Source organism: Pipra filicauda, unplaced genomic scaffold, assembly GCF_003945595.2.
Source record: "Pipra filicauda isolate LSUMZ 115617 unplaced genomic scaffold, ASM394559v2 scaffold171_size1565689_pilon, whole genome shotgun sequence".
Lineage (NCBI taxonomy): Eukaryota > Metazoa > Chordata > Aves > Passeriformes > Pipridae > Pipra > Pipra filicauda.
Window position 1 is genome coordinate 233,714 of NW_024104229.1, and position 19,609 is coordinate 253,322.

At 45.2% G+C, this 19,609-nt stretch overlaps 1 protein-coding gene across 1 annotated transcript; it reads right to left on the bottom strand.

Moving 5' to 3' along the window:
- Positions 1–3,873: 3,873 nt before the first annotated feature.
- ADAMTS1 (ADAM metallopeptidase with thrombospondin type 1 motif 1) lies at positions 3,874–12,199 on the bottom strand. The gene is made up of 9 exons (XM_027744134.2): positions 11,177–12,199; positions 10,441–10,787; positions 9,867–9,999; positions 9,322–9,489; positions 8,747–9,033; positions 8,321–8,507; positions 8,044–8,219; positions 7,011–7,186; positions 3,874–6,651 (listed from the first exon to the last, which is right to left on the bottom strand). Exons 1-9 carry the CDS (start codon positions 11,679–11,681, stop codon positions 5,910–5,912), a joined length of 2,721 nt encoding a protein of 906 aa, XP_027599935.1. The 5' UTR covers positions 11,682–12,199; the 3' UTR covers positions 3,874–5,909.
- Positions 12,200–19,609: the final 7,410 nt, after the last annotated feature.

The window sequence follows — 19,609 nt, forward strand, 5'->3', positions numbered from 1 at the left end:
GTGGGGGCAGGTGATCCGTTTGCTATATTTGGGTGTCGGGTGACCTTTGCTAGGGAAAACTTCTCACCTAATTATATCCTCTTTGCCTAGAGGACTAAGCAGTCCTGACCATATCACACAGGATTGATCTTTGCTCCAAATGGTGTGTGGTAGGCATGTCTGCAACTGCAGGGGATGAAAAGCTTTCCCAGGTGTATGAGGCCAGAGTAACACTGGGCTGTGAAAGCAAAGCTGCACGAGCACTTTCAGAGCCAGCAGATGAGCAGAAGCCAGACAGCACAGTGGGGTTGTTTGCTGAGGACTCTGGGTTATTCTTCTGAAGCTGCCTTGCTGAATTTCTTTAGGAGTATTTTCTTCTCCATTCCCTAACCTAATTAGTGTATTCATATATTTTGTCTAAAACTTCGCTCCCCACTCCATATAACCTATTTGTCCTACAAAATTCAACAAATCACATTGCTTCGCATCTGCTGACCCGCTTGTGACGTAGTAATGATAAAAGCAAAGTGCTTACTTGTTACTGAAACATAAACAGTGTTTGGAGATGTTGATTTGAATGAAAGCTACTGTGAAACTACAAATGAAGGAATCCAGTTGCCACATTACGAGTTATGTGGAGCTGCATTTCAGAAAGTGAAATCCTGGCTTTGCTACTGCCTGGCAAATGAGAGTGTCATTCATATACAGAACTCTGGGGCCTTTATGCTCTAAGTCCATGTCATGACATTAAAATTACAAGTCCGAATATACTCAGGCAACTGGTGGCTCTGAAATGCAGGTATCAGCTTCTGAAGTACATAGTGGCTCTAGACAATTTCAGGATTTTTCCATACCAGATGTATACAATTATTTCTTTACTCTGAAAGCTCAAACAGAACCAACTTTTAGATAGCCACCAAGCTTTCACTGCTCTGAAACCCCCTGTATTACAACCAATGGCAAAATAGTTATTTTATGACACCAACATGTCTTGGTTTTACAACAACAGTTGAACTAAAGAGAGGGGAATGCAGCAGCTTAAGAACCCTATCACATACTGTTTTGATATCACATACTGTTTTGAGTTTTTCCCTCTTTAATGTTAATACAATTTCAAGCAGTAACTCACATTATTTATTGACAGCATCAGAGGAAAACAGCTACTCCAAATTTTTTAGTTACACCATTTACAATACTTAATAGATACCACAATTTCACAACTAATCAGCTTGGCAGATAATTCTCCAGCATGAACAGTCTCCTCTTCAAACTCCCAGTTATTTTCTAACTTAGATAGTGAAGTCTGAAGATTGGATTCTGGAGATCTAGCCCTCAGACTGGCCTTCTGTCCCAAAGCCAGGCTCCTGAGGCCTCTGAAAGACAGGAAAGAGTTTTCCTTTAGTCTCATGATGTCTGCAATGTCTAAAAACTCCTCTGTACAGTGCTTTCAGTTACCCTGCTCTGCCAACAGGGAGACTGTAGCCTGATCAAGAACTGGAAGATCCTTCAGCCTTGCAAGCAATGAAACCAACGGTGATCAAGGCAGGCACATCTCATTCATTGAGACACCTGCCTCTCCCCACACCTCTGAAAATACTTGAAGACACAGGTTTCATCTGCCACACCCACACTACACAGCTAAACTCATTTATCTTATGACATTAAAAATGTTAAAACCCCCAAAGCTAGAGCATCTGTTTCCTCTGAACCTGGGAGGAAGCCAGGCAAATTTGGCTCCAAAAGGCTGTGAGGCTGTCCTCAGATGAAATGCTGGGTGCTGGGAGCTTGTCCCACCCACCCTGTCAAGCTGGACAACTGAGACAACCTTGTTGAAAGCAACAATTTTCATCTAGGGTCTGAAGCCCACAGGGGCATTAGTGGAACCAGTGACTGTGGCCCAAGAAGAGTGCCTGGGCTGGCAGAAAGTGCCAGCTCTTTTACTCACAAGTTCGTTGCTGCTCCTTCTCCCCAGAGCACTCCTTGTCAGTCAGTAACAAAGTGTTGAGATTCCTGCTTACAGTGATGGGTGTGCACATAAAAGCAGTTAAATACCCAGTCCTTTGTGAGAACAGCTATAAATTGCCAGACTTTTGGTGCAGGGAATGTGTTTAATTGTGATCTTGATTGCTACACAGCTACACTATGCTCGTTTTGCTCGTTTCCCTTATGGTTTTGCTCATTTCCCTTTGCTGGGTCACCCAGAGCAGCAGATTCTCATGTAACTAAAGGGTGCTTTGGAAGGGAGCAGTTCTTTGATTGCATTGCTTAAGTAATACATTATTTGGAGCACGTTCTCTGTTATCCAGCTCTATTAAAAAAAGGATATAATTTCATAATTTTCGTAATTTTGACAGGCTGAGAAAGTTGGGGCTGTTCCGTTTGGAGAAGAAAAGGTTGTGTGGAGACCTCATTGCAGCTTCCAGCCTGTGAAGGGGCCTACAGGGAAGCCAGAGGGGGACCCTTCATCAGGAACTGTAGTGACAGGACAAGGGGGAAGGGCATCAAACTGAAAGAGGGGAAATCTAGATTAGATATACTGAAGATATTCTTTACTGTGAGGGTGGTGAGGCACTGGAACAGGTTTGCCAGAGAAGTTTTGGATGCTCCATCCCTCTAAGTGTTCAAGGCCAGGTTGGATGGGGCTCTGAGCAACCTGGTCTAGTGGAAGGTGTCCCAGCTGATGGCAGGGGGGTCGAAACAAGATGATCTTTAAGGTCCCTTCCAACTCAAACCATTCTATGATTCTGTGATTCATGAACCTTATTACTGTATAAGAGATGCAGCTGCCAAGAATTCATGATCTAATCAAAGAAAAATAGCCAGTGAACTATGACTTGGAAATGCAGTCTTGGTCAGCTGCACTACAACTGACCTGCTGCTGCCTTGTTTGTGCTCTAAAGAAACGAATGCTACCATAGCAAATAGGCTGCCAGTATGTCATAAAACTTTACTAGTTCATCACTCATTTTATTATGCAGCTGTTTGTGAAAGTGTAAAAACTGTTATTGACATTTGTGTAAAATACCAAATGTGTTTGATTTCCCTCACCCCCTCTGACTCCTCACTGTAACCACAGGGCTGACTGACCTAGGTAATGCAGTCACGATGTTTTGGAAATGTAGAACACTTCACCACCTTTTGTTAAAGAAGGAATTGGCTGTATTTGATTGGATCCAAATTCCCTTCAGCATGAAAGGCGGTGCCTGTGAAATGCCATTTTTCTCTCCCCAGAGCCTCTTTAAGCACTACTGCAAGAAGTGAGAGTATGTCAGCACCTCAGCTGGGCTTCAGTTGATATGGATAGGTCATGGAGAAGCTGTTTCCTCTGCAGGCCTTTCTCAGCCTCGCCTTGAATGTTTCTTCTAGTTGAGGAGAGCAAATTTGGGCAATTGCCATCACCCAGAAGTCACGGGACCTCGTCAATTCTGTAGATATCACAGGGTGTTGCCTTTTCAGGACTGTAGCTCCTTGGAATCTTAAATGGAGACTGTTTCAGGTAACACCAACCACCAGCTACATATTAGGATGCGAAGTCTACAAGAAGTAACAACAACAGCAGAAAATGAAAATAAAAATGTATATTTTTTTTCTCTTGAAACTGTATATAATCTTAATTTTAACCTGCTGTAGTAAAATATTGGTGTACATATACATATATACAAATAAATAGTTATTTGCTGTATGTATACATACTTTTAACTATTTATAAATACAGAAAGGGATTGGCTCCCTCCTAAATAATGTTAGAAGCAAAATAGTCCCCAGTGTTTTTGCATGTCAAAGTAATGCTCAATGAAGTGTGATGTGATGAGAATTTTTCTATGTGCTTTAGAGGGGCCAGGATTTTATCCACAGAACAAAGTGGGAACTATTTCTGCAAGACTGAGTCCAAACATTGGCAAAGGAAGTTTTAATAGATTTTTACATGACATAAAGCCAAAAGTATCCATAAATGACTGATATCTCAAATTCCATGGCAAAAATCCTATCGAGCTCAACCGAAGATTTTCCCTTGAGTGCAGTGGTCATGAGATCAGATATGAGGGAGCAAAAATCAGTTTCTTGATGCTTAGTATCTATTTTAACATAATAAAAAGTGTAACCAACAGTGTTAGAACAGCTCATTCATACAGTACTTCTAATTAGAAAAGCACGATCAGGGGGGCCTCCAGAAACTGGTGAGGGAAACCTCTGAGTGCTTGTTAAAGGCTTTGAATTTTGAATGCTCCTTTCCCACTGGGGTAAGGTTAACCAGAGCCGGTAAAACTACTTTTGTATGTATTTTGTTGGTTATAAACACTACTGACAGCAATACTCCTTCTGCAAGCAGTTATTACAACCAGTAGCATCAGTCCAGTTGCACTGTGATTTTTAATAGATGAATTAGTGGTTAAGTAATAAAATACAAAATTACCTCTTTTAACGTGATGTATGGTGTTACAGGTAGAGTTTTCCAAACCTCTTCACTAACACAGTTAATTAGTAGCCTTTTGCATAACATTTCCTTAGATTCCAAGCTCTTTCTGCTTGATGGACTAGTTTTAGTCCAGTGAAATAAAGACGCTCCATTTCCAAAATTTATAGGGTTCTTTTATTACCTCTAGTAACATATTATACTGTATAAATACTCTATCCTTGTTATATGTCCTTTTAAAAAAGTGATAACTTAGAAGATCACATTAGACAAGAAGTATAAAAATAAATATGCTCATTATATGCATTTATTACAATTTATAACCTTTCCCAGAAGGGAAAGAAATATAAAATACTTATAAAGTATATAAAATCTATAGTAATATATTTTACTATATACATATGGAAAGCCATATTCTCTCATTGTCTATGAACTGGCACAAACTTCAATCATGTGAATGCAGCTGTGGATGGACCTGCTATCCTTCAGCTTTGCCTTCCCACCTTATCAGTGATTGAGCACTACAAACGCATCAGAGGCCACACAGGAGGTTCCCATTCACAGTGGGATTCTTCTTTTTTTTTAACCCAAATGCAAACAGTATCCATTGGCTGGGGCAAGGCAAAAGATTTGAATGTCAAAGCTTCACTCAAATGCTCACAAACTCCATCAGTCTGTTTGACAGGAAGGTAGGACCAAGCTGGAATCAGAAAAGCCAGTGGAAGGTATGCAGAAGGCACAAAGAGCAACCAGAGATAATATATGTTCCATTAAGATTTCCACTTTTTCTAGCCTCTGGATTACATATGTCACCACAATGGCACTGGAGTGGATGAGAGAAACGGACAGGCACATTGGGATGACATAAAGGCACTTAAAAAAACCAAAAAATTTAGTTATTTGTGAAGTTGTCCGACTATTCTTGATATTTCTTACTCTTTACACGTAGAGAATATGGCTTTATTTTTATATAAAACTATTCTCTAAAACAATAGCAGCCATGAATGACATAGTTAAAGCTCCTTTTCCAATCCTGTTTTTTTGCCCTTTGTGAGGTAGGTAAGCTCTGACCAATTATTTTAAGCTATCTTTTTCACTCCCCTTTCCCTGCTTTCCTACACCTGGGGACTTGATCAGTACCACAATATAAATCCAAAAGAAGGAAGAAATAACTAAACCCCAAAATGTTTGCTTAAACGTGTCTTACTGCTCCTGTTTTGTTTAATTTGTAATAGACTTTAAAAAAGGCCATTATGATGCCTTCGGGCCTTATCTGCTGAAGTCGAGTGAGTGACATGGGTCTGCTATCCCATCAAATTTTCAGTTGGCAGGGTATTTTTAGGATGCAAAGCCAACTAAAGCTATTTGCACTGTCCCACCTCAGTGGATCCTTACTATGAATTTTTTATGCAAAAACAGATGTGCTGCCTCTAGCCCTCTTTTTTTTTTTCAGTGCATTGTTCTGAAGTTAAAAAAAAAAAAAAAAAGACTTTTAGCTTTCCCAACTTGTCCTATTTTAACTGCAGTCCGTAACGTTGCAGAAGTCTATTAGGTGTTTCGGTTTCTTGGAAGGTTCACAGCTTTCTTGCGGCAGCACGCTGCCGTCGTAAGAAATGCATTTCAACAATCTCTTCTTGAAACCTTTCCCACATGTCTTAGAGCAGGGTGACCAGTCCCCCAGCTGCCACTGCGGGCAGGGCACGTCGGCACAGGGACGGAGGTTGCTGGGCTTCAGCTCCCGGGCGCAGTCGGAGGCCGGCCGGCCCTGCGGGTCCCGGCACTCCACTGCCCGCCGCTGCCAGCCCGAGCCACACGACTTGGAGCACTCGCCCCACTCCTCGATGACCCACTCGGACGAGATGATCTCCCTGATGGCGTTGAAGGACTCTTTCTTTCTACCGGGCGCCTTCTCCGACCCAGGCTGCGTGGGCTTCTTCACGAAATAGGTGAACTTGATCTTGGGCTGTGGCAGGTCCCCCACCGTGAGGACCTGGATGGTCAAAGGCTCCTTCAGGGGGCTGAAACTGCGGATCCTCTCCAGGGCGGCAGAGGAGCCGCTGTACCTCAGCACGCTGCCCTTGTAGGTGATGTCCTGCTCCAGCGTGGACAAGGTGTAGTCACCGTTGAGGACGTAGGTGCCATCTGCAGCTTTGATAGCGAGGAAGCTGCCATCGTGCCTCGCGCCCCTGTGGTTCCGCTGCTTCACCTCGATGTTGGTTGCCCCAGCCGGAATGGTGACGACATCGTGGTAGCCGGGTCTGCCCGAGAGAAAAGAAAAAGACTGAGTCCTCCGCTCTTCCCTGGGAAAGGGAAGAAGTCTCCCAGCACAAGGCTAAACTTTGTTTTTAGTCAAAGCATTTAGGTCATGAGCTGCCAACCTAATTAATGGAGTAAGGGATTCCCCAAGTCACATCCCACTTTTGCAGAGATACGCCCACACATAAGGGCTTTCTTTTGCTGCATCCCACTGTAAGTTATCCTCAGTCAGATCGTTCTGACATATCAAATCTCAGTTCCAATGACAAACTTGGGCAACATCTCACTGACTTGGAAAGCCAGAGTTTACACTCACAAAACAACCACCAGAACAAAGTAACAGCAGCAATCATATACTCACTTTGCTCTTACAAGTGTGCCAGACACTTTCTTGCAAGTGGATCCATTGCCACCACAAATACCGCATTTGTCAAACTTCTTGTTGGACCCTATCACACGGTCACAGCCGGCCTTTACACACTGCCCCTGCACACACACGGACGTGGAATCGGGGCTACATGGGGTGCCGTCCACAACCTTTGCAAGACACAAACAGCAGGACCTCTGATTAGAAGATGCACATTGCTTTGGAACTGCGTAACACGGACACATGTCAAATGCACAGTATGGACAGGTGGTAGACCTGCAGCACCTGTATTTTCAGGGCTTTGGAAATTAAAACCAAAGCAGCCCATGGTCGGAGGTACGTAGTGCTACTTCATCTCACTTGCAAAAATGATGTCATGGTGAGAGAAAAGAACAAAAAATTTCAGTTTTCTTTAATATCCCCTCGTACAAAACTGTTTTACTGATTTCATGTAAAGAAAGAACATTGTTTTCTGATGTCACTAGAAGGTAGTCATGTTCTCCAAAGTACAGCATCAACATTGCTTTTAATGTTGTTCAACATATCCTCTATTTCTAGAAGTACTGGTCTACAAAAAACATGTGTCATCGCCCCGGTAGTTACTGGCTCTCAACATCTGATGACAGTGAGTTCGAGTAGCTGTGCAAGATGAACACTTTTCCTCATGTTTATTTTAAGCTGTCAGCATATTAGTAACCAGTATGAGAAAGCACCAGTGTTTTGGCAAAGATCCCCCCCAGTTTTCTGAACATATCTTCATGTAATCAAATTGGTGGAAGGAGAGAAAAGGAAACCATGGTGGAGTGGATAGAAGGGGCAGTACGTGTGAAATAACTGGAAGTACTGTGCCAGAATAGTTAAAAAGCATGCTTGTACTGATTAAGATGTATCTGTAGGAAGAGGAATAATCCAACTTCAATATAAGAAAGACATAATTTCAGATTCCTGCACTGTTTGACCCTTGACATAAAGAGAGAAAATAAAAATTCTATTCATATTAGACAGAAGAGGTACGGTTTTAAAATACCTTTGGCTGTAAAACAAAGAAGTATCCTGTTCCTTTTGCTCGGCAAACCAACTTGCATCTGTCCTTTGGAGAGACACCAGCAAACTTGGGTGTCCACTCCACTGCAGGTCCACTTCCAAAGGGAGACTTGGAAAACTCATTGTGCTTTTCACATTGTTCCTCCCTAAACGTTTTGCCTGCAGGCAGAGAAAAGACAGGTGGACATTAGATCAACTCTGTCCATGCTCTTCCTCCACAAGACACCAATCCTCTGCCTCAGAAATGGGGACAAGATTACCATCGTTGTCCGGGCAGTCCTCAATGTTACATGATCTGTATTGCACGCGCTTCCCTTCACAGTACTTCCCGCCGTTCCTCGGGATGGGGTTGTCACACTCCCTGAAGGAGTACTGCACTCCACCGCCGCAGGTCCGGGAGCACTCTCCCCACGCCCCCCAGGACCCCCAACTCCCATGCACTGGCGTCTGGAATGACAAGCAGAAGGGGAACAAAAGTTAATACACTAAGAGCAAGACAAAACCAAACCACAAAAGCCACAATCATGCTCATTTTTACCCAAACTACTCATTAGACGCTCCAAGTTTGTTTTATTAGCTGTCTGCCTCCATTGATTCAACCCCTTTTAACTGATTCCCCCCACCGCAGCATTTTCCATGCGACTCTGCAACCCAAGATACATTCTGATTTCTTTCTCAATACTTACATCATAATGCTTCTTCTCAGTTTTATTCACACACTTGCCATTCATGCACCACTTCCCTTCCCCGCAACTGGTGCCGTCTGCCCAAGGGAAGTGTTTGGTTTGGCACACAAGCAGTCCTCCAGAAGTGCCAGTACACCACAGCGTCGTACACGTACTGGCTGCGTCGGGGCAGTGCTTGGACTCATCTCCAAATGTAAACTGGCACTGTCTGTTGGCATCGTACAACGTGCCAGGCAAGTCAGAAGGGAGCTGGATTGGTTTATGGGGCTTGTCTAACAAACACTCACCTGAAAAGGAAAAAAAAGGGGAAAAAAAAAAGGCAGATGATGCTGTGAGTGAATTCAGTTTCAAAAGGGAACTGCATTTGCTTTGTGACAGAAGTCTTTGAGCCCATTTGTGCCACCATTTCTGTAAAACTAAGGGTCTTCTAAATTCACTGGCAGCATGCAAAAGGTTAACTCTATGCTGAAGCAGAAAGCACTCTGTTAAAAAAAAGGAAAAAGAAAGAAAAAAAAGCAGAGCAGTAAAGCACAAGAGCTTAAATGCCACATGAATGGAAAGCTTAATAATCTTACCATGACCATTATCCAAAAATGTTGTAATCATGTAGGCACTACACGGAGACCACGGCTGGCTGCGATCCAGATTGGAAAGCATAGATGCCATCATGTGGAAATCCCGGCTTATTCCATTAATACCAGCACACTGCTTTGCATCGTCATGAGGCATGTTAAACACGTGGCCTTAAAAAAAAAGGAAAGTCTGTGATTTTAGGAAGTCTGTCCTATGCATTACCAGTAGTATTTTAAATATTACTCTAGTGCTGCTCATAGCCTGGTCTTTAAGTAATAACCCGAATCTGAATGCTGCCAGATTTTAAGCAGATGGCACTGTATCTTCTCTCCCCGTTTTTTTCCTGCAGTCAGTCAAACACACAGCTCTTGCAGACAATGCTGTGCAGACTGGATTCGCTTTCCCCAGTTCAACCCTGCTGCAAGGCAAAGCTTTGCCTCCTCCTGACTGCACTGGGTGAGCCCGCGGTGCAGGCTGGGCAGTTGCTTTACGGCATCAAGTTGGCTTCAATTAATCACATGAAATTGCCTTTCAAAGCTTCAAGTACCTAGTTCGTGGGCTGTTGTAAAGGCAGCCTGCAAACCATCGTCTTCTATGATAGAGCAACTGCGGTTTAGATCACAAACTGTTCCCACATCAGCCATCCCAAGAGTATCACATGTCTTGGCACCGCACAGGTCCTGTAAAAAAAGGCAGTTTCATTATTAATCAGATCAGAGACTTAACCTTGGCAAGAGCCATCCAGCCCTGGCAGTTTGCCTTTACTTATGGAAAGAGCATAAATATTCAGCACTTCAATGGGTATGATGGCAAAAATCTGTCTTTGGAACATACACAAGGGTTACACGTAGAAATAAAATGCATAATTTCCATCCTAAATCTGCTAAAAATATATGGGGCAGAAATACAGTGCACAAACTGTGAGTTTCACCTGAGATGGTGCAAACAGCAAAAGACTAACAAAATGAAAAGCACTTCATCTAATTTTTAGCCTACTTCACCAAAGCTGTGATGACACAAGACTGTCTCTGAACACTTTTTTTGGGGTTTCCTGGCAGAGGGGGCCTCCTGGGGTAGGGAGCAAAGGGCATGGGGATGGATTTGACCTTCATGTCCCTTACCTGCCTGGTGAAGAGGATTGCCGTGTCGTAGTGCTCCGCGTGCCGGTCGCTGGGCGGGTTGTGCTGCTTCTGCCAGCTGCAGAAGTTTCTCAGAGTCAGGGCCGCGTTCGAAGAGATATCAGGTCCCTTCCGCTCCTCGTAAATGACCATGATTTTCACCACCACGAGGCTGATGGAGTTGCGGATGCTGGGATGCTTGTACAGCTTGGCCGCCACGGAGAGCAGTGTCAGGAGATAGTGCTTCAGCCCGCTGCCGTGGAACTCGGCCATGGACTGGTCGGCTACCAGCATGGTCTCCACGTAGCGGGGGCTGGACACAAACCTCTTCTTCCTTCTGCTTCTCGTTTCTGCATTAAAAAAAAAGATAGGGAGAAGGAGGGAAAGCGCAGGTCAGCACAACAAAACAAGAGACCACCGTAAGGAAGCCCAAACCCACCGATACTCAAGGGATGTACCCTATGGCCCCGCGCCCACCTCCCGCCCCCAACCTCTGGCAGCCCCCGCTGAATAACCCGTCCAGCTCGCTGCCTCCGGGCGAACGCCGCACCCAGTGCGAAGCACCCCGCCGCCGCCCCTCGGGGTGCGATGCGGAGTAAGCTCTAGCCGGGGCATCCCAGCCAGCGCCCGTCGGGGCGGGGGCGCTGGGCGAGACAGATCCCATGCCATGCCATGCCATGCCATGCCATGCCATGCCATCCCAGTCCCCGCGGAGGGCGGCGCGGCGTCCCGACGGTACCTGCGAGCCCGGCGGGCTGCGGCCCCTCCGCCCCCGCCCCCGCCTCGGCCACGGCGCAGCGGGCGGCGGGGGCGGCCCGGCGGACCCCGCGCAGGCGGAGGAGGTGCGGTCCGGCGCGGTGCGCCGTGCCGGGGGCCGGCTGGATCAGGTACTGCCGGCCCCGCAGCGAGAAGGCGCCGCGCATCCCCGCGCACAGGCTGAGGGCGGCGGCGGAGCTGGGGTCCCGGTTCACGGTGCCGGAGTAGAAGCAGCGGGAGAGGTCGTCCTCGGGCGGCGGCGGCGGCCCGCCCAGGTACTGCAGGGTGAAGTCCGGGGCCAGGAAGCTGCTGTCGGGCTCCAGCTCCAGCGTCAGCCGCTCCCCGAAGGCCTCCAGGCGGAAGCGCTCGCGGCCGGCGGGCGCGCCCAGGCGCCGCGGCAGCACCAGGGCCCGGCGCTCGGCGCTGCACAGCCCCAGCAGCGCCGCCAGCACCGGCGCCAGCGCCGGCAGGGGCCCCCCGGGCCTCATCGCGGCCGCCGCGCTCGGGCGGGGGAGGCTCGCTGCTGCACCCGCCGGCTTGACGGAGCCCTTCTCGTGTCTTTATTTGACTTTATAGAGAAATATGTAATAGAGATATAGGATTATTTTTTTTTGCTTTCAGGTTTTGGGGGGTGTCTGAGTCTCTTTCTGCTGGCGGAGGACCGGGCGGGCTCCGGGTCCCGCGGTCACTGGAGCGGCGGCGTCGGCTTTCCCATGGCCGGGGCGCGGTGGCGGGGAGCGAGGGTGTGCGAGGGCGGCAGCCGTGCCCCCCGGTCCGTCTCTCTGCCTCCTGTCCTGCTCTCGCTGCCGCTTCTCCTTCCCGCCTCCTCCTCGGCTCTCCCCGGCAGCGGGCGGGGAGGACGCTCCGGCGAGTCTCCGGCAGCCCCGGGACGGTCCCGCCTGCACTTCCACGGCCCCGCCGAGGAGCCTCCCGTCCTTGCCGAGCGGAGCGAACGCCGGCTCTCCGGGCCAGCCACCCTCCAGCCCCCTCCGCCGTGCGGGCTGAGTGCGGCAGCGGGGCGGCCGCGGCCGCCCTTTATGGGGTTCTGCCGGGCCGCCCCCGCCGCGGCGCGTCCCGCCGCCCCCCGCCGCGCCGCCCCTCGGCCCGGGCCGCTGAGCTCACTGCGTGCGTAACGCGGCCGCGGGCGGCTGCCGGCCCCCCTTCTCCCCCGCCGCCCCCGACGGGGCGGGACGGGGCGCGGCGGGCACAGCCCGGGGTCGGCTCTCGGCTGCCGGGCGGCCTGCGCCCCTTCCCCCGCCCCCGCTGCTCCTCCTGCCCGGGGCCCACCCGGCCGGGGGGTGTCCGGCCCCCCCAGCCCCGAGGGCATCTGGGCCCGGGCCGTGCCCTGCGCTGCCCGGCGGACGCGGGTGTTTCTTTGGAGTGCCGGGATGGGCTCCGGGCGGCGCCGGTCCGGGGGCTTGGGCGTGCGGTGGGGCTGGGGAGCGGCAGGTGGACGGCCCGGAGCTCCTGGGGCGGGGGAGGGAGGGGAGAGAGATCCCTGATCGCCTTCGTGGCTTTTCCGTCTTTTTATTTAGTGCCCCCATCCCTCCCCCCCCCCCCCGCCATTCACCAAGCAGTTCTTGCCCTTTCACGGCCCTAATAGCTGCAGTCGGTCATGCACCTGTACTTCTGGGAAATGGTTTCTTTTAAATCACTTAAACAGAGACATTTACGTAGGTGCAGCCAATATTTTCCTTTGAAGCCATAACCAACCATAGTGGTGCAGCTAATCCCCTTAATTCTTTATATGCAACGCCCGTGCGATGTGCACTGCCAAGTAACGCTTCCTTCTGCTTCTTGAGGCCGGGAGGATGAGGACAAAGAAGTGGTGAGCAAATGCGTGAATGAAAACAGAAGCAGTGTACCTGTTGGTGACCTCCTGGGCTTCCAAATTAAAGATGCTTGTGTGTCTCTCAAAATGGCATTTTATGCAAGTGTAAAACTCAGAGGTTGAAAACAGAAGTAGCAAAACCTTGTGATAGGGTGAACATTTCTGTAATTTTATGTATCTGCTGTTTTCTTAGGATGGGGTGTCCCATATATGCCACTAAATCTAACCCGAAGACTATTCTTCCTAATTTAAACCATGTCACACGACCTTGGAACCCCGTGTCTGTGTCAATTGCACAGTCTGATTGCCTGCTAAATTCCAACAATACATTCGTTTTCGATGGTGTTCTGTAAATCTTGCAAGTTTATAAATGAACACTGTTTTGAGATGTGCAACAAAACATGTGAAGAGATAAACCCAGTTTCCCAGCTACTTGCTCAACAAAAGTGCAGTTGTGCCACAGAGGGATGAGCAAAATCAGAACTGGGCCTCAAATATGGGACTTTCTTTAGAATACAACAGGAAATGCTGGACATTTCGAGCAGTGTCATGACTTCTGGAGACTGTGGCTGCCACCCATTAATACGTCAGGAGCAGAAATACCCTTTTGGTTACAACAGAGGCCTAATTTGGCTTAAGCTGGAGATGTGTGTCAGTCTCTACCCTTTTCTTTGAGATGTGGTAACGTGTGCCCAACTCTGTTGTGCTTTCCCTAGCATAGAAAACTCACAACAAAGGAACTGTTCATTCATGCTTTTAATTTTGTGTTGCATAGGATACCTACCTAGGAGTTGTACGCACTTTGAAATTTAGGGAATTACAAGTGTCACAGATTAGAAGTAGAAGCATAGAATTGAAAGGAAAGAATTTAAATAATTTATTTTTGAACTTGCATGGATTCAAGATAGAGATGCTTGCAAATGTATTAATTAAAAATATGCAAACCTCCTTGTCTGTCATTTCACAACATAATCAGTGTCACACATAGATCACCAGGGACTAGAGCCAGGCCATGTGTCCACTCAGCTGCTGGATGCTCTCTGTTGTAAGACTTTGCTGTTAATTTTTGATGTAAATTCTCTGATTTGAAAAGATCCTGACCACCTTAAAACAGCTTTATTGGTCTGAAAAGTCTTCCCAATGTCCCACCAGGTGGCACTCGCCTATAAAGAATTGTTCTGGGAGGGTGTTTCACGGTTCATCTCCCAGATTTCAACTGTGCTCTATGTAAGTTTTGCATTTTAGCAGTGATCTTAACAGTTCTGTGATTAGGGCAAAACTTTTCCTGGCCTTTATATACTATCCAAGTAAGCGTTTTAGTAAAAAACTCAGCTGCCTTGTTTTCCACTCATTGCTAGCTGTGCTGCTGTGCACTGCTTGAACACAAATCACGTCGAGAAGACACATTTACTAAAGGTTTGCTGCCCAACACACATACAGTACCACGTGCATCATCTTGCTACAGCTTGAGTTGTTTTCTGTGAATAACCCCAGTGATTTTAGCAGGATTATTTCAGATATTAAAGCCTGCGTACATGTATTTGCAATCCTTATCGTATCTAATCCATGCCAACTCCGATCACAGTTTGTGCGAATCCAGACTTAGAAAGATAAACATACTGAACTTTTGAAGAATTTCAATTAGTTGGATGAAAACCTAGAAAAGACATAAAACTTGGATTTTTTTTTAATGAAGTTCTGGCGCTCAGAGAAAAAAAACAAAATCCAGTCAAGAAACACAAGAAATTGTAACGCCAAGTAAGCCACCAGATAGCGCTCACACATCATCGTATTTTGGTCAGATCATTGTATTTTCGTCTGCAGTGCAAGAATAGTTTTTATGGCTCAGACTCAAGTATTATTAGTCTCTGAGCAGCATTAACAATGGTGAAGTTTTAATTCCTTTGCCACTGTTTGCATAAACGGTTGCTTCCAAAATTAAAGAAAAAAAACAACAAAACAAACCGCCCCACCGTTTTTCAGCCTATTTGTTTAAATGCTACAGAATGACTGCTTCTTTCAAAAGTTTAGAATTGAAACAGCAGATGGCACATTAGGCCCACTGAATAGGGGATTAAAGACCTGATGCTGTTAAAAAAGTCCTCAGAAGAACACTTCCAGGATTATTTATGGAGATTGTTCCGCTATGGTGTCTTTTGTGTTATATGTATTTTTCCATTTATTATTGATTTTGAGGTCATTAGCTGTTGGGATTTGGTACTAGGATAACAGGGTTAAGAGAGAAAACCTCTGATTTTGTCTAAGTGTTTTGATAATCAGCAGAACTTGGAAAAAAGCAAAACAATGTCCATCATCACTTTAATGAGAAGTATACTTTTTTTTTGAGAAGAATCATGTGATTTAATGTGTTGATGTGTTTCCCCATAATTTCTGTTTTTACATTACTAAAGTTGCAAAAAAAAGGGAAAAAAAAGATGCAGAAATTTGTGCACCTTCCAAATTTCATGGCTAAGTAGCCTATGTAGGCCTGTATGCACTCAAAATGAACTGCTACCGGTTATTTCTGCTTTCCGTTATTAAACTTTATTAAACTTTTATCAAAATTGGACTCAGTGGGAACTTGGTCTGACACTTCTGGCTGTGTGAGTCAAACATTTTACTATTCAGAAAATATAATGCAGCAGACTTTGCGGTTCAGAATACAGGTTAGTTCAATTTATAAAAGTAAGGGCCAGCCAAGAAGCTTCATTTACTTATAACTGAAAACCACTTGTAGAAGTAAGAATGCATTTATTGTGTGCCAGTCCTTATTTAGGTCACAAAGAAATTTTCTGTAGATATCTTGCCCTGACTAACATAATACCGCTCCCATGATTTTAGTACAATACAGGCATTATAACTGATGGCATAACTTTTCACTGTAACGATTTTTATGGTACACAGGTAGGAGTATTTGTAATCCAGGTCACCTACTTATCTCCCAAGGACAGTATCTGTTTTTTCTGTTTGCTCCTGAAATAAACATGGTGAAAAATGTATTGACTTTTGTCCACGATAACATGTTTTAAACCATTTTACAGTTTCTTGATTGATGTGCTTGTTAGGACCTGTGAGCTGATGCATGTTAAGGGATAAAGTTCCAAGAGTAGCAGCAACAAAGATGTGCATATATTTAGTGCCAGTTTCATGGCTAGATCAAGACCTGGGGGATGGCCTAGCATTTAGTTTTAAGTTAAACTCTCTTCCCACCTATTATCAGTCACATACCATCGCAAAAGTCTGTTATCACAGCAGGGTAAGGCCGAAGAGGGAGATTTGCATAAGAATGTGAAGTCAGGTGTGACTGTATCACACACAAATCCTCTGGCTCAAAAGACTGTTTAGGTCTGAAGAGTTACTTTCTGGTAGTGGAAATATTCCTACTGAAGAATTTGCATCACCATCTAAATTTCTTGTGAACAGCTGACCTAAATCCAAATTTTCATGGTCAAAACAACTGCTAGGGATCAAATAAAAGCAATCAGGCAAAACAAAATGCTGCATTATACCATGTCTTCAAAAGTGTTTCAGAAGTTAAATATAACTGTAACATTGGCTGCAAAGTCCCTTGGCAAATGGCAAGGAGCACATTCATGCATACCCTGAGCTCCACTGACATTTTGATATTTTTATCACACTGCAGTTTCGACAGATACCACACTTTCTCCATGTGCTTTGGACAGGGGATTTCACAAGTACTGCAAGAAGTGTTACAATTGCCATGGAAGTCCTCCTAATGAAAACTCATCACTGTACCTATTGATAGTTTTTCACCTTTGAGACATCTGTGTGGTATGTCAGACAATTGCCATTCACTTAGCACATGTGGGCAATGGCCACGCTGATTCCAAAGCTACTGCCTAGTAAGGTTTCCATGCTGTCCTGGATGTGGTGGTCGTTCCTTCTGACCAAAGTCTGTATAATGCTGATACACCTTATAAAAATTGCCAAGAAATTTGAACATTAGCAACAAACATTTTCAGTGCAGTTAACTGCCCAATCTCAAGCTGGGCAGTTCCCTCACCCTAGCTCAAGCTCATCCACCCTTCCTACTTGTTATGCTGGATAATCAAAATTGGACAGTAGGTGTACTTAACGAAGGGCAAAAAACATTAAGGAAAGTGATTAACCACTCTCCACTCCCCAAACAATTTATATATGTGTTTAGACTCATCTAATCCATGCTTTGCTAAAGTTCTGGATAGGCTTTCCTCTTGGTTTGCAGGGATGGGGCTGGCCCCTCAAACTCCTCTGAGTCTTGGTTTGCTCACTTGTTCTGAGAGAGTTCCTTTTTTCTTCCCTCTCCCTTTCCAGAAAGCCTCACCTTTCCTGTGTGTGTCTGAAGAAGGTCACTGCTGGATAAATGGCATTTGTTGTAATATTCCCATGAAAACTTCCTTTTCGCCTGGCACAGCTTTTTTCTCCTCGTGAATAACAGCTTTTTTCTTCCTCATCTAGGGAAGAAAGTTAGACCCTTTCTAACTGTGGTAATAAATTCATGTATGAGAGGCTGAATGTATTGTTAGTTCTGTATTATAGTCCGACATGCTGCTTGAGGTTACCTAAAAAGGCAGTTTAAAGTAGAGATTTGTATTCATTGTCAACTTCTTCATCACCTGTGACAGAGATAATACAATAATCGCAATAATCGAGGTGCTCAAAATGGTATATTGCCATTTTCCCCCCTTTTCTTCAGACATGGGTGTTGCCTTTCTACACCTTGTGTTTTTCTGAACTTACTACAATGAAATGGACAGACAGCAGTCCCAGGGGTCTTTGATGTCCTTTTTAAAAGTTAGGTATCTTGCATTTTACCATCCTTAGATCACTGTGTCATCTTTGCTGATACTAAATAGTGCCGAACTTGGGCCATGTTGGTCTCTGACGTAGTTAAAGATTTTCTCAGTACAGTCAAGGGTAGATTTTGCTACCTGAGCAGGTCAGAAGCCCTCTGACACCTTCTAGAAAGAGTGAAAACTTCAATTGTTTCAAATATGTGAGCCACCTCTGTGGTCCTTACTATACTGAGGACATGGTCCTTGAATTTGTTGAGACACTGACCTTGCTTCTGTTGCCTTTTGATAAAATGACAATGTCTTTCTGCCTCTGTGATCTGAGGTCTGTACCACTCAGATCAGAATATCTGCAGACTGTTTGGGAACAGAAGATGCTACTCCTTCTGTCAGCTCTGGCACAGAGGTGGATGTTATGATCAGTCTTAACCTTTTTTATATATATTTTTAGTACCTACTTTTACATACTAGGTCATGGTTGGCACTTGTCGTCCTACATCTTGCTTTGATTTTAAACAAGAGCTTATATCGGCTGAGCAGCCACAGATTTCCATGACACCTACATCCCAAATGGGGTACAGCATTTGTAGTCTCCTCAGTTTACTCTTGGAGTGGAATTTGAAGTGTCAAACAAACATGCAACAGTAGTCATTTGAGAAGTAAACGGTCAAATGCCTTTAAATGTGCAAAAAGGAAAGTGAAACTTTGGGGAAAAAAGAATCAAGCAAGTTACACTTTTCTGCATCCAGCAGTTGAGTAATAAGCCTCAACAGCTCTGAGTTTTCCTCTTGTGAAGAGAGGGATTTTGATATGTCAGTGCAACTCTTTTAAGGCCAAGAGAGTTGCTAGTCCCAGTGTTTTCACTAATCTCTGCGCTACCTGTCAGCAACTGTAATGGAGATTCTGTTAGCTTCTACCTTGCTGCCAAGCAGAACCTGTATCCCAAGTGGAGAAAGTGATGGTCTAACCCTAACCCTTTCCCTAACCTTAATCCTAACCCTAACCCTAAACTAAGCATGAAATACTCTTGCCTGCATCTCTTTTATTCAGAACATGTAAGCAAAATTTCAGCAACGTATACCTCAAGAGAGAGAACCTCAAAAGGCATCTTCACTTACGAGTAAATTCGGGGATTTGCATCAAGACCTTTACTTAGGCGCTTTAATCCAGGCAATTCATCATTTTATTCTGTGACCTAAGCAGATATTTCAAAAATACTACCAGGGATTATAATACAAAGTCATGATTTTAAATACAGTTTTTTGTTTCTTTCTCTAATATTTGTTATATACCAAAATAGGGTAAGATGTCTCTTTAGTTTTTGGGAGACCTGGCTGTGCTCCAGGCTCTTTTTGAGATGAGGAACAAATCACCTTTGCTTAGTCTAAAAAAAACCCGTTAATATGTAAAAAATCAGTTATTTACTCCAGTTGCTGGGTCAATACTATTTTTTAAAATCTTGTTGGCTTTTGGGAGCTCTTAATAATTACCTCCTTCTAAGCATTGGTAGGAGGAGGGGAAAATGGTCTGAAGTTGTGCCAAGGGAGGTTCAGGTTGGATATTAGGAAAAATTTCTTCAGTGAAAGGGTGTTTAAGCATTGGAGCAGGCTCCTTGGGAAAGTGGTGGAGTCACCATCCCTGGAAGTGTTCAAAAAATGAGTAGACATGCCACTTTGCAATATGCTTTAGTGGGAATGGGGGTATTCTGTTGAAGATTGGATTCAATGGTCTTGGAGATCTTTTCTAATCTTCATGATTCCATGATTCTGTGATTGTATTTTTGACTCCCTCT